This window comes from Emydura macquarii, unplaced genomic scaffold (assembly GCF_026122565.2).
Source record: "Emydura macquarii macquarii isolate MOO-44397 ecotype Brisbane River unplaced genomic scaffold, CSIRO-AGI_Emac_v2 contig_807, whole genome shotgun sequence".
Taxonomy (NCBI): domain Eukaryota; kingdom Metazoa; phylum Chordata; order Testudines; family Chelidae; genus Emydura; species Emydura macquarii.
The window spans coordinates 58,056-69,244 of record NW_027130944.1 but is presented as its reverse complement, the minus strand read 5'-3'; the positions used below and the strand labels follow the sequence as shown (position 1 = coordinate 69,244).

The following is an 11,189-nucleotide window of genomic DNA, read 5'->3' as shown; positions in this document are numbered from 1 at the left end:
AAAGAGCACATGTCATCAGGAGATTGATACATTAAACGGTAAGAAGTCACCAGGACCAGATGGTATTCAACCAAGAGTTCTGAAGGAACACAAATGTGAAATTTCAGAACTACTAACTGTGGAAGGTATCCCATCAATTAAATCAACTTCTATACTGGACGATGAGGGCATAGGTAATGTGACGCCAATTTTTAAAGAAGGCTCCAGAGGTGATTCCAGCAATTATAGGCCACTAAGACTAATTTTGGTACCAGGCTAATTTCTTGAAACTATAATAAAGCTTTATCAGACTCATAGGTAATCATGATTTGTTGGGGAAGAGTCAACATAATTTTTTAAAAGGGAAATCATGCCTCAGCAATTTACTAGAAGTCTTTGAGGGGTTCAACATGCATGTGGACAACGATGATCCAGTGGATATAGTATATTTGGTTTTTCAGAAAGCCTTGACATGGTCCCCCACCAAAGACTGTTTGGGTGAGTTTCTGTGACTGCATTGTGCATTGTGCAGGAGGTCAGACTAGATGATCAAATTGTCCCTTTTGACCTTAAATTCTATGAGTCTATGAGTCAGCAAACGGAGGTGTCATGGGATAAAGGAAATCATGCCTCACCAATCTACTAGCATTCTTTAACGGGGTCAACATCACATGGACGAGGGTGATCCAGTGCATGTAGTATATTTTGACTTTCAGAAAGCCTTGACAAGGTTCCTCACCAAAGTCTCTTAAATAAACTAATCTGTCTTGGTATAAGAAGGAAGGTCTCCTCCTGGATCAGTAACTGCTTAAAAGATAGGAAAGAAAGGGTAGTAATAAATGTCCAGTTTTCAAAATGGAGAGTGATAAATAGTGGTGTTCCCCAGGGGTCCGTGCTGGGACCAGTCCTGTTCCATATATATATCAATCATCCGGAAAAAGGGGTAAACTGTGAGGTGACAAAATTTGCAGACAATGCAAAACTACTCAAGATAGTTAAGCCCAAAGCAGAGTGCAAAGTGCTACAAAGGGATCTTGCAAAACTGGGTGACTGGGCAACAAAATAGCAGATGAAATTCAGAGCTGATAAATGCAAAGGAATGCACATTGGAAAACAGAATCACAACTCTACATATAAAATGATGTGTTCTAAATTAGCTGTCACAACTCAAGAAAGAGATTTTGGAGTCACTGTGGGTAGTTCTTTGAAAACATCCACTCAATGTGCAACTCAAGACTTCTAAAAAAATCCTCACTACTGTAATTTCTCCAGTTTTTCACAACTCAAGAAAGAGATCCCGGGACCAACAGAGATACCAGGACACTGCACTCAAAAAAGAGAAGGCAGGTGAAAAGCCCTGCAAGAGTAATAAAAATAAATGAATAATTATTGGTAGGATCAGCTGTTTTTTAAGTCAATCTCATAATTTTGGATGGGGTGGATAATCCCCATGGATTTTGAATTCTTTGGGTTTGCAAAAACGAGAGACAACTTTGCTGACGGACTCCACTCCTGTGGCTGCTCCTACTCATGGAGCCTGTGAGCAACTGAGGCCTGGGTGGGATCGGAGAAGAGTGAGACCAAGGGATCTGTGACTATAAATCAGCCTGTCCTGCCCTAGAAGGAGGCTGCACAACCTGGTCCTGCCCTGGGTTTGGAGCAGCCTTTGAGAAGCAGCTGTGAGCTTTCACCATGGCCTGTAGTGGACGAATACTAAACTCTGTCACCTGATCACCTGCCCAGGATCTAGCTCAGTTTTGAAGTCTGTGGTGTACTTAGAAACTGTTGGAATTTTGGACTATCACTGTAGTTTACAAAGGGTTTATTGGTCCCGCTTGTAGGCAAGGAGCTCTGTAGGGAAGTGAGAGACCCGAATCACTCTGTATGGAGCCAGCCTAGAGCAAGGTGAGGTAAGTTGTGTGTCTCTGCCTTGGGGAGCAGCATGTTTTGTCTCTCTCTGCTTTGGGGTTCTTCTTTGTGAAAGTTCTGAATGCTAAGAAACAAAGCTGTGAAACGCTGCAACCTTCCAACAAGAGAGTGTTTTTTTATTTGTGAGGATATTGTGAAACAGACCAATGTCCAGGTACAGAAGTTCTCAGGAACAAGATTGATTTCAGCCCTTTAGCTAGTCACCAAAACTCCTCACCATTTTGTGGCTTTTCTGCAGCCTTTGATAATAGTCTGAGAGCATCTGTAATTCCATCGGCAAGTTATTGTTGGAAGAGTAAAGGAGGGATCATGAAAAGTGACAGAATTATCATTTCAGTGGTGACACCCTCTGTGGCACAGCAAGGGAGACTCACTGTCCTCCCAGCTTCAGGTCCTCCAGTTTGTTGAACTTTTGATAATACAGAGTCATCAGAAATAGGTCAAGTAAGGGGTCTTTCAAAGCCCTTTCTACCACGCACACAATGGTACCAAACGGGACAAACCCAGAAGAATTATATTGATGTATATTTGAGAAAACGTTTAGAAATCAATGCTGCTTCTACCATTTTCAGGCCTTTGCAGTTACTTACCATAACTAGGCAAACTGAGGGGGAGGTGACTAGACGTGAAGTGAACTTGATTCTATGCGTTCTTTCTCGCTGAATATACAGGGGCAGATGTCTCTGAAAAACTGGAAGTCTGGATATATTTTAGAAGTGTAGCTCTGGAGAAATTAATGCTATCTATTTTACTGCATTACAGCAAGATTACACCTGTGACTCCTCTGAGCCATACTCACAGCGCTGACAGACTGGATTGCAGGAATAGAGCCTGCGGCAGGACTTGTGCTGCTGTCCAGTGTGGTGGCATCACCGTGCATCCCCTGGGATTGGGCTTCCTGCAGTTTGCCATTGGCCCTGACAGGGTTAAAGCTGGCACATGCTGAACCAATCAGCTGAGGGTCCCAGGTGGCCAAGTGGCCCTGAGGAAATGGGCAAACATGCTTCATAAGGACAGTTGCAGCCTGTCTGAGCAGACACTGCCTGCTGCCTGTGCAAGCTCTCCGCTGACTCCTTCTCCGTTAGGGTACAGATCTCTGTTTGGAGCTGCTCCCTTTCTCGCAGGCATTGGGTACGTTGGCAGGTTTCTCTGTCTTTAAATCTTTCAAACGCCAAGGGAAGGGTAAAGGCTGCCAGCTGCTGAGATGGGCATGTGTTCTGTACAGCAGCAGCTGACTCTGCTGGGCTGTGGGTGTGACTCAGTGACAGGGGCTGGAGAGCAGGCAGCACTAGGTAGCTGGGGGACTTTCTAATCCATGTTTCCGTGTTCTATGGGGAATCATTCCAGGTGCACAGAAACCCCAGATTCAAAGCGAACTCGGAGTGTGAAAATCCCAATGACCTTAGTCAGGATTTCTCAATGGTCCCATTTCCAGAGGTGCCATGTGCTCTGGCCCAGAGAAGAGCCACAGCAATATCAGTGAGTAGTTCCCAAACCAACTCAGATCTATTTTCTCCTGGGAATATAATCAGCAAATCCATTTTCAAACATTTTTTTCTCCGGCTTGATTGTGAACGCAGGAACTGAGAGCTGTGTTCCTCTGCAGTAACAAGTCATATTAAGCAAATGGAATTGTTCTATTTCCTGACTGGATGAGGGCTCCAACTGTTCTGCCCTGTATGACCCCTCAGAGTTTTGGGGCTACCTGCTTCTCTGCCCCCTCTCTGGTCTCAGACTACCAGATGTCAGCCTCGTCCCTTTCCCTCTCCTGGGCTGGAATCCCACCATTCTCCCACCCTCAGATTGGGTCCTGGGCTGCAGCAAAGTGTGGGTCAACTGGGCTTGAATACTCATGCATTTCACTTTGAAATCAACTTTCCACAAACCTCTATTGTAGCACTGTAACAGGTTTTGGGGTTACTCTGTACTAGACCAGTGGTTTTCAATCTGTGGTAAACGGATCCCTAGGGGTTTGCAGACTGTTTGATTTCTAAAGGTATTCACAGCTTCATTTGAAATTTGGAAGGGGTCTGGAAATGAAAACAGTTGAAAACCACTCTACTATTGAGGGAGATCCCAGGGAGTGAATATTGTATAAGCTGATCCCAAAGCCTGTACAGCTCTGTATAAAGGCTGCAGATTGACATCACAGAACCTCAGGCGAACATGTCAGCTACTAACCCAGGAAAAGAGGAGTTACTAGGTGCAAAGGATTGCCCAGAGTTTTGTTTTCTCACAGGTGATTGAGTGAGGGCCGACAGGCTGCAACCTTTTCAAGTTCTCAAGAAATCCAGATTATAAACACTACATTTTTGGTTCTCTTCGAACCTGAGAAATCATCTCTGAAAGAAGATCAGAGGGGAAAATCAGGGTTACTTACCAGTAACTGTTGTTCTTCGAGATGTGTTGCTCATATCCATTCCAATATAGGTGTGTGCAAGCCCACAGTGCACGGTTCCCGGAACTTTTTTCCCCTTAGCTAGCTCCGTAGGGCCGGCTCTGGTGCCCCTGGAGTGCCACGCCCACGTCGCAGCACATGAGGCACTGCCGGCCCTAGGCCCCCTCAGTCCCTTCTTTCTGCCAACTCAAACTGTGGGGACGGGGGGTGGGGCTGGAATGGATATGAGCAACACATCTCGAAGAACAACAGTTACTGGTAAGTAACCCTGTTTTCTATCTTCGAGTGATTGCTCATATCCATTCCAATGTAGGTGATTAAATAGCCATACCTCAGAGGTGGGTCGGAGTTACCGGTGAGCTGCCCTCAGCACAGCTCTGCCGAATTCTACGTCCTCTCTTGCCTGCTGAACGATGGCGTAGTGGGACGTGAAGGTGTGGACCGACAACCAGGCGGCTGCTTTGCAGATGTCCTGCAGGGGCACCCTATCCAGAAAAGCCACAGATGAGGCTTTAGCTCTGGGTGGATGCGCTGTGATGACACCCGGCAGCGGCACATTCGCCTGCTCCTAGCAGCACTTGATGCAGGATGTGATCCACTCAGAGATGTGCTGGGTGGAGACCGCTGATCCTTTCATCCAGTCCCCCGCCCATGGCGAGGAGCTGCGCCAATTTCTGGAAAGGCCGTGTCTTCGATGTGACAGGCCAGGGCTCGTCTCACGTCTAGCGAATGCCATCTCCAAACCCAGACCGCGCAGTGTGGGAAACACAGAGAGAGATCAATTGTATTTACAACGAGGTTTGGAAATCAACCCAGGCTAGGAGGCCAGGCATGGCTTCCACTGCAGTTTATCCATATAGAATGGTGTATAAGGGGGCTCCGAGGTCAAGGACTTAAGTTTGGAGGACCCCCAAGCTGAGGTAATGGCCACCCAGAAGGCTACCGTCCACGAAGCGCGGCAGAGGGGGTGAAGCCATGTCCAAAGGGGAGGCCCCTATGAGTCTCGAGAGGACCAGGCTGATATCCCCGAGTGGCACCGGGTTGCGGACCTGGGGATACCGCCTCTCCACCCCCTTGAGCACCCTGACCAACGTGGGATGGGAGAACAGGGATCTCCCCACTAGCGGGTAATGGAAGGCCAAAAAAGCTTCCAAGTGGACCATGAACGAGGCCAGCACCAGACCCCAGAGTACTCCAGGGTTGCCTGCGGAGGCAAGAGGCTGGCGGAACGCCCCGGGATTCCACCCAAGAGGTAAACCATGACCACTTAGCTTGATTCATGACCTGTGTAGAAAGGGTCCCTGCTGCCCAGCAGGAGTTGTGGGACCTGCACCGAGCAGGCCCCCCTACCTCCGTCAGCCACAGAGCCTCCAGGCCGTGAGTTGCTGGGAATCCAGGACCGGGTGCAACAGGCCACTCTGGTCCTGGGAGTGATGGTCATGCCACCTCGGGAGCCCCATGGGCGGGGCGAACGAAAGGTCCAGCAGCATGCTGAGCCAGCGCTGGCTCAGTCAGTCCTGAGCAGTGAATATGACATCCACCCTGCCCCTGTTTATGTTCAGTAAGACCTTTGGCAGGAGTGGAGTGGGTGGGAACACATACCTGAGGGTCCCCGTCCCGTTACTGAGGAACGTATCTGAAAGCAACCCAGTCTCAAGACCCCGGCGCAAGCCGAGCCTTGGCACTGCGCATTCCCAACCGAAACGAACAGATCCAGTTGAGGGAGACCCTACTTCTGGAGGATCACAGTCACTATCCCTGAGTGCAGCGACCAGTCATGGTGGGGTAGAAACGACCTGGTGAGGCGATCAGCCTCATTGCTCTTCACCCCCATGAGGTGAGATACAGTCCAGCAGAGTCGTGCCTCATAGCAAAGACCCACGGACAGGTAGTTTCCTCGTAGAGAGGTCGGGAGGGTGCCCCTCCCTGCCTCTTCATGTGAAATGGCTGCAGTGTTGTCCGGCAGCACCTGCACCACTCTGCCTGTCAACGATCGGAGGAACAGCCTGCACGCTAGGTGAATGGCTCTCAGCTCCCCCACGGTGACCTGAAAGCACTTTTCCTCCACGGACCAGAGCCCCAGAGTGCTCAGGTTGGCACCCATGTGGGCTCCCATTCCACATACGAGCTGCCGGAACTTAAGGTGACTGACGGGATCAGTTCCGTGAAGGGAACTCACTTCCGTACTGCCCTGGGGAATCTCCACCAGTCCAGGGAGGCTAGGGTGGGTGGGGAACTGGATCACCCAGTTCAGTGGGTGTTTGCTCGGCACATATACCGAGGCCAACCATGTCTGAAGCGGCCTGTGTCTCAGGCGAGCTAGCCTCACTATGTATGTGCGGCCGCCATGTGGCCTAACAGCAGTAGGCAGTGCCTGGCTGTTGTTGTGGAGTATCGGTGCAGCTGGGCGATGATAGAGACCAGCACCTAAAAACATGGCTGACGCAGGAAGGTTCTGGACTGGGGAGCGTCCAGGGTGGTCCCCAGGAACACTATGCATTTCACTGGGGTCAGTGGACATCTGTTCGTTCATGAGCAGACCCAGCCTGCTGCACGTGGAGCAGTGTAAGTCATGCTGACCTGCACTGGGAACCTGGACCTACCCCTGTCAACCAATCGACCAAGAAGGGAAAGATTTGCACACCCTTTCGCCTGAGGTGGGCCGCCATTACCACCACGCAAGTTGTGAAAACCCCTGGAGCCGAAGATAGGCCAAGGGGCAGGCTGTAAATTGGTAGTAGGAGCCAGCCCCTGGTGGCTCCGGAGGATGGACCCATGAAAGTATGCATCCTTGTAGGGCGAGGGCGGCATACTATACTCCTGGATCCAGGCATTGTGGATAGATTGCTGCACCTCCTGGACAGGCCTGATGGTTGCAGCCATGAGCACTTCCTCTTGGAACTTGCAGGGGCTATGGCCCTACCCGCCACGGCAGCAGCGTCGTTTGACGTTTGGAGAGCTGTCTTAGCCAGCGTGATTCCTCCATGCAGGATGGCGGAAGCCAACCTCAAAGTAGGGGCCCTGCTATTGGGCAACTCCTGGTGCGCCCTGAAATCTTTCAGCGGCGCCATGTGTCCCCCGGAGATTGCCACATCCGGGAAGGGGTAATAGGACTACCGAGGCAAGTCTTGCGGGTGCTCCCCTTGCCGAAGGGGTTCATCCGTAGGAGGGTGTCTCCACAGGGTCCGATTCCTCAACCGAGGAGTGGTGTACATGGAACAAGGCACAGATTGTACCCGTACTAGCACTTTTGTCGCCTGCTTGGACACCTTGTGGGGGCGTTGGCTGCTCTGTGGGACCCGAGCTGCCACACAGGCAGTTGTCCTAGGTCCCGGGTGCCCTGCCCCTCAGCCTTGTGGAGAGCTGCAGCATGGCGTGGAGTCTCGGTGCCGTGTGGACCCCATTGCAAGCTCCGGCCCCTCTTCGGGAGCTCCGGCCCAACTTTTTTTTTTTTTTTTTTTTGTGGTGTGATACCGTGGGAGCCCCGCAGCCGCTGGGAGCTCTGGCCCTGCTTGGGGGTGCGGAGCTGGCTGGAGTCCCACTGCCTCGCCAGAGCCTAAGCTACAACACTTAACAACTACTTAAACTAACTAGGTACTTTGATTAACAAAGAGATCAAAGAAGGGGAATGGCACTTGCAGAGAGCAAGTGCTAGTTCCATCCGACCGTCACGGGCGGAAAGATGAGACTGCGGGGGCATAGGGCCGGCAGTGCCTCATGTGCTGCGGCATGGGCGCAGCACTCCAGGGGGCACCAGAGCTGGCCCTACGGAGCTAGCTAAGGAGAAGAAAGTTCCGGGAACCGTGCACTGTGGGCGTGCACACACCTATATTGGAATGGATATGAGCAACACATCTCGAAGATAGAAGAATGGGTTTACATGTGTGAGGTAAAGAATAGATGGATAAATGTTGTGCCAAAACTTTTCATTCTCATACAGTTATTACAAACCAAACTTTCATTCCTATGCATTTCTATGGAAAGCCAGCCACAGATGTGTTGGAATCCGTACAGGAAGGAAGAGGGGTAACTTTACTACTTAATGACTTTAGCTGTTGATAGTATTCCAGAGGTATTCCAAATACTCTTTGCAATAGGTTTGTGCTATTAACTCTTTGTTCAGTGAGCAGTTGTATGACACTGTCTCCTGCTAACTGACCAGAAGCTGTTTCTAGCACTTACATTCAGAATCGTGCAACAATAACTCTGCAGCACTTGTACCAGACTTTCCAAAAATTCATGAGACAGCAGAATTACTGGTCTGTGTTTCAGTGAAGCGTAGACATGAGGTGAAGAAAAATGAATGTGGCTGAAGTAATTTGCAACTCAACTGGATATTAGTGCAAAACTAGTGCTTGCACTTGTCACTATTTGGGACATCAGTCCCCCTCCCACCACAATGAAGTAACTGTCTGTGTTAGCTTGTAACTTGCCAAATATCTACAGAACCCTTTCACTGGGAGAGTATGGGGGTCCTGAGAGGCAAAAAAGAAGACTGTAAGATGATTGACTTCTCTGGATCCAATCAACACTGGCCAGGCAGAGCATTCACTTCTCCTGCAGGGATTCTTGGGGGAGCATTTGTTAAATGAAAGTTAAGAGAGGCCGGTTCTGATCAAATTTACACATGTAAATCTGGTGTGAGGCTGTTCCATTCAATGTTCCTGAACTCAGAACCTGGCCCTAAGAAATTATCCCAGGTCCTGCAAAGAGGCAATTGCGTAATTTGGGCCCTTGGGAGGGGAGAAAATAAATAAAATACATGAGTCAATGAAACGCGTTTCTAAATAACATAAATGCAAGACAGAAAAATATAATGATCATTTTCACTATGCATGTCTCTAGTCTAACAACATGATACAATGGGCCACACTCAGAAGCGGAGGGCCACAGAGGATATTTGTGGGAAGTTCAGAATTGAAAAACCACACAGTACTGAAGGAGGCTATGGAACTCACAGCCACAAGATATCAATGTGTTCAAGTTTGTAGTAGGATTCAAAGAGGGAACAGATTTTTATATGGGGAAACAGAAAGTCCAATTACAGAAGTGGGGATTTTTTAAAAAAAATCTGGGAGTGCTATTAACCTTTCTGATTTGCACCATCAAATATGTCCAAATCAGGAGGAAGCTTTCCCTGGGAGTAGGTTATTTCACAGCTGTCTACTGCAGGGCTTCTTCTACCTTCCTCTGAAGCATCTGGCACTGGATACAGGATACTGGGCTAGATGGACTATAGGTCTGATGCCGTCTGGTAATGCCTATCTTACTATCGGTCATGACTATCTTCCATACAGGGTCAGACCAATGGTCTAGGTAACCCAGTATCCCCTCTTCCAACTTTAAAGAATGGCAGGTGTTTCAATAGAATGAATAGAAGAAATAACCATAAGTGTAAATCCAAGGCTATGTCTTTGCTGATCTTTCTTGAGCTCCTAGAAGTCTCTAGACTTGCAGTGAGAGCAGAATGATTTCTCGTTCAAAATCATCTAGTCTCCTGTTACTTTTCCTTTCAGGAAATAAACTTCAAAATTCCTCGGGCCTGCCCAGTGCATCATGTCAGCTGTCAATGACACCAAATTCCAACCTGCAGTTTTCCTTCTTACCGGAATACCTGGGCAGGAAAAATTCCATGTCTGGATTTCTATCCCCATCTGCTTAATGTACGTTATTTCCATAGTAGGAAATTCAATCATTCTATTCATTATAAAAACAGAGCCGACTCTCCATGAGCCCATGTACATTTTCCTTTCCATGTTGGCCATCACAGACATTGGCACATCACTATGCACCCTACCAACCGTCCTTAGCATATTCTGGTTTAACTCTAGGGAGATTAGCTTTGATGCCTGTTTTGCCCAGCTATTCTTCATCCACTGGTTTACGTTAATTGAATCCTCTGTGCTCTTGTCGATGGCCTTTGACCGCTTTGTTGCAATCTGTAACCCACTGAGATATGATTCCATATTAACTCCACCCAGAATAGCGAAGATGGGACTGGGGTCTCTCCTAAGAGGCATGGGCATTATACTCCCGCTCCCAATTCTCCTGAAACATTTCCAATACTGTCATGCCAATGTCCTCTCCCATTCCTACTGCCTGAACCAGGAAGTCATGAAGATGGCTTGTTCGGATATCAGAGCCCACAGCATCTACAGCTTCTTTACACTGCTCACTTCCGCGGGGTTGGACGTCCTGCTCATCCTCCTATCTTATGTGATGATCCTCAAAACAGTGCTGAGCATCGCGTCCCATGCAGAGCGCCTCAAGGCTCTGAACACCTGCGTCTCCCATGTCTGTGTCGTCCTGATCTTCTACATGCCATGGATCGGCTTGAATGTGATACACAGATTCGTGAAGAATTTTTCTCCCTTGATTATGACTGTCATGGGCAACGTCTATTTGCTGGTCCCACCCTTGATGAACCCAATCGTGTACAGCGTGAAAACCAAAGCCATTCGTGCGAGGATAATCAGGGTGTTCATCAAGTGAAGGGTCAAGTCATCATCCGCTACAGTGCTGATGACAAGTGAGATGAAAAACACAAGCCACCTATTCCATCCCACAGAAGACATGAGAGGACATGAGCTCCTGATCCCCATCACTAGCTGATAAGGAAGGGCAGCACACTGGGGATCGGGACCAAGGCAGGCAGCAGTATTTACAAAGACTCTGTGTTTATGTAGAGCCAGAGGATCAGTTGGATGTTATCTCATAAAGAGCTGTATCAGTGTCAGCCTAAGACCTCAGAATTTCTGTGGATATAGTCAATACAGAGAAAAAACGTAGATGTTTTCTCCCATTGTCCATGACCTGTCACTGTCCCATCTCTGGTTAAACATCCAGGACCATGAGAAAAACTGCAGAGCTGTTTTGCAGTCGC

The 11,189-nt window shown here is 48.7% G+C and overlaps 1 protein-coding gene across 1 annotated transcript; it reads left to right on the top strand.

Moving 5' to 3' along the window:
* Nucleotides 1–9,862: 9,862 nt before the first annotated feature.
* On the top strand, nt 9,863–10,798 carry LOC137149684 (olfactory receptor 51G2-like). The gene has a single exon (XM_067543231.1). It carries the CDS (start codon nt 9,863–9,865, stop codon nt 10,796–10,798), a length of 936 nt encoding a protein of 311 aa, XP_067399332.1.
* Nucleotides 10,799–11,189: the final 391 nt, after the last annotated feature.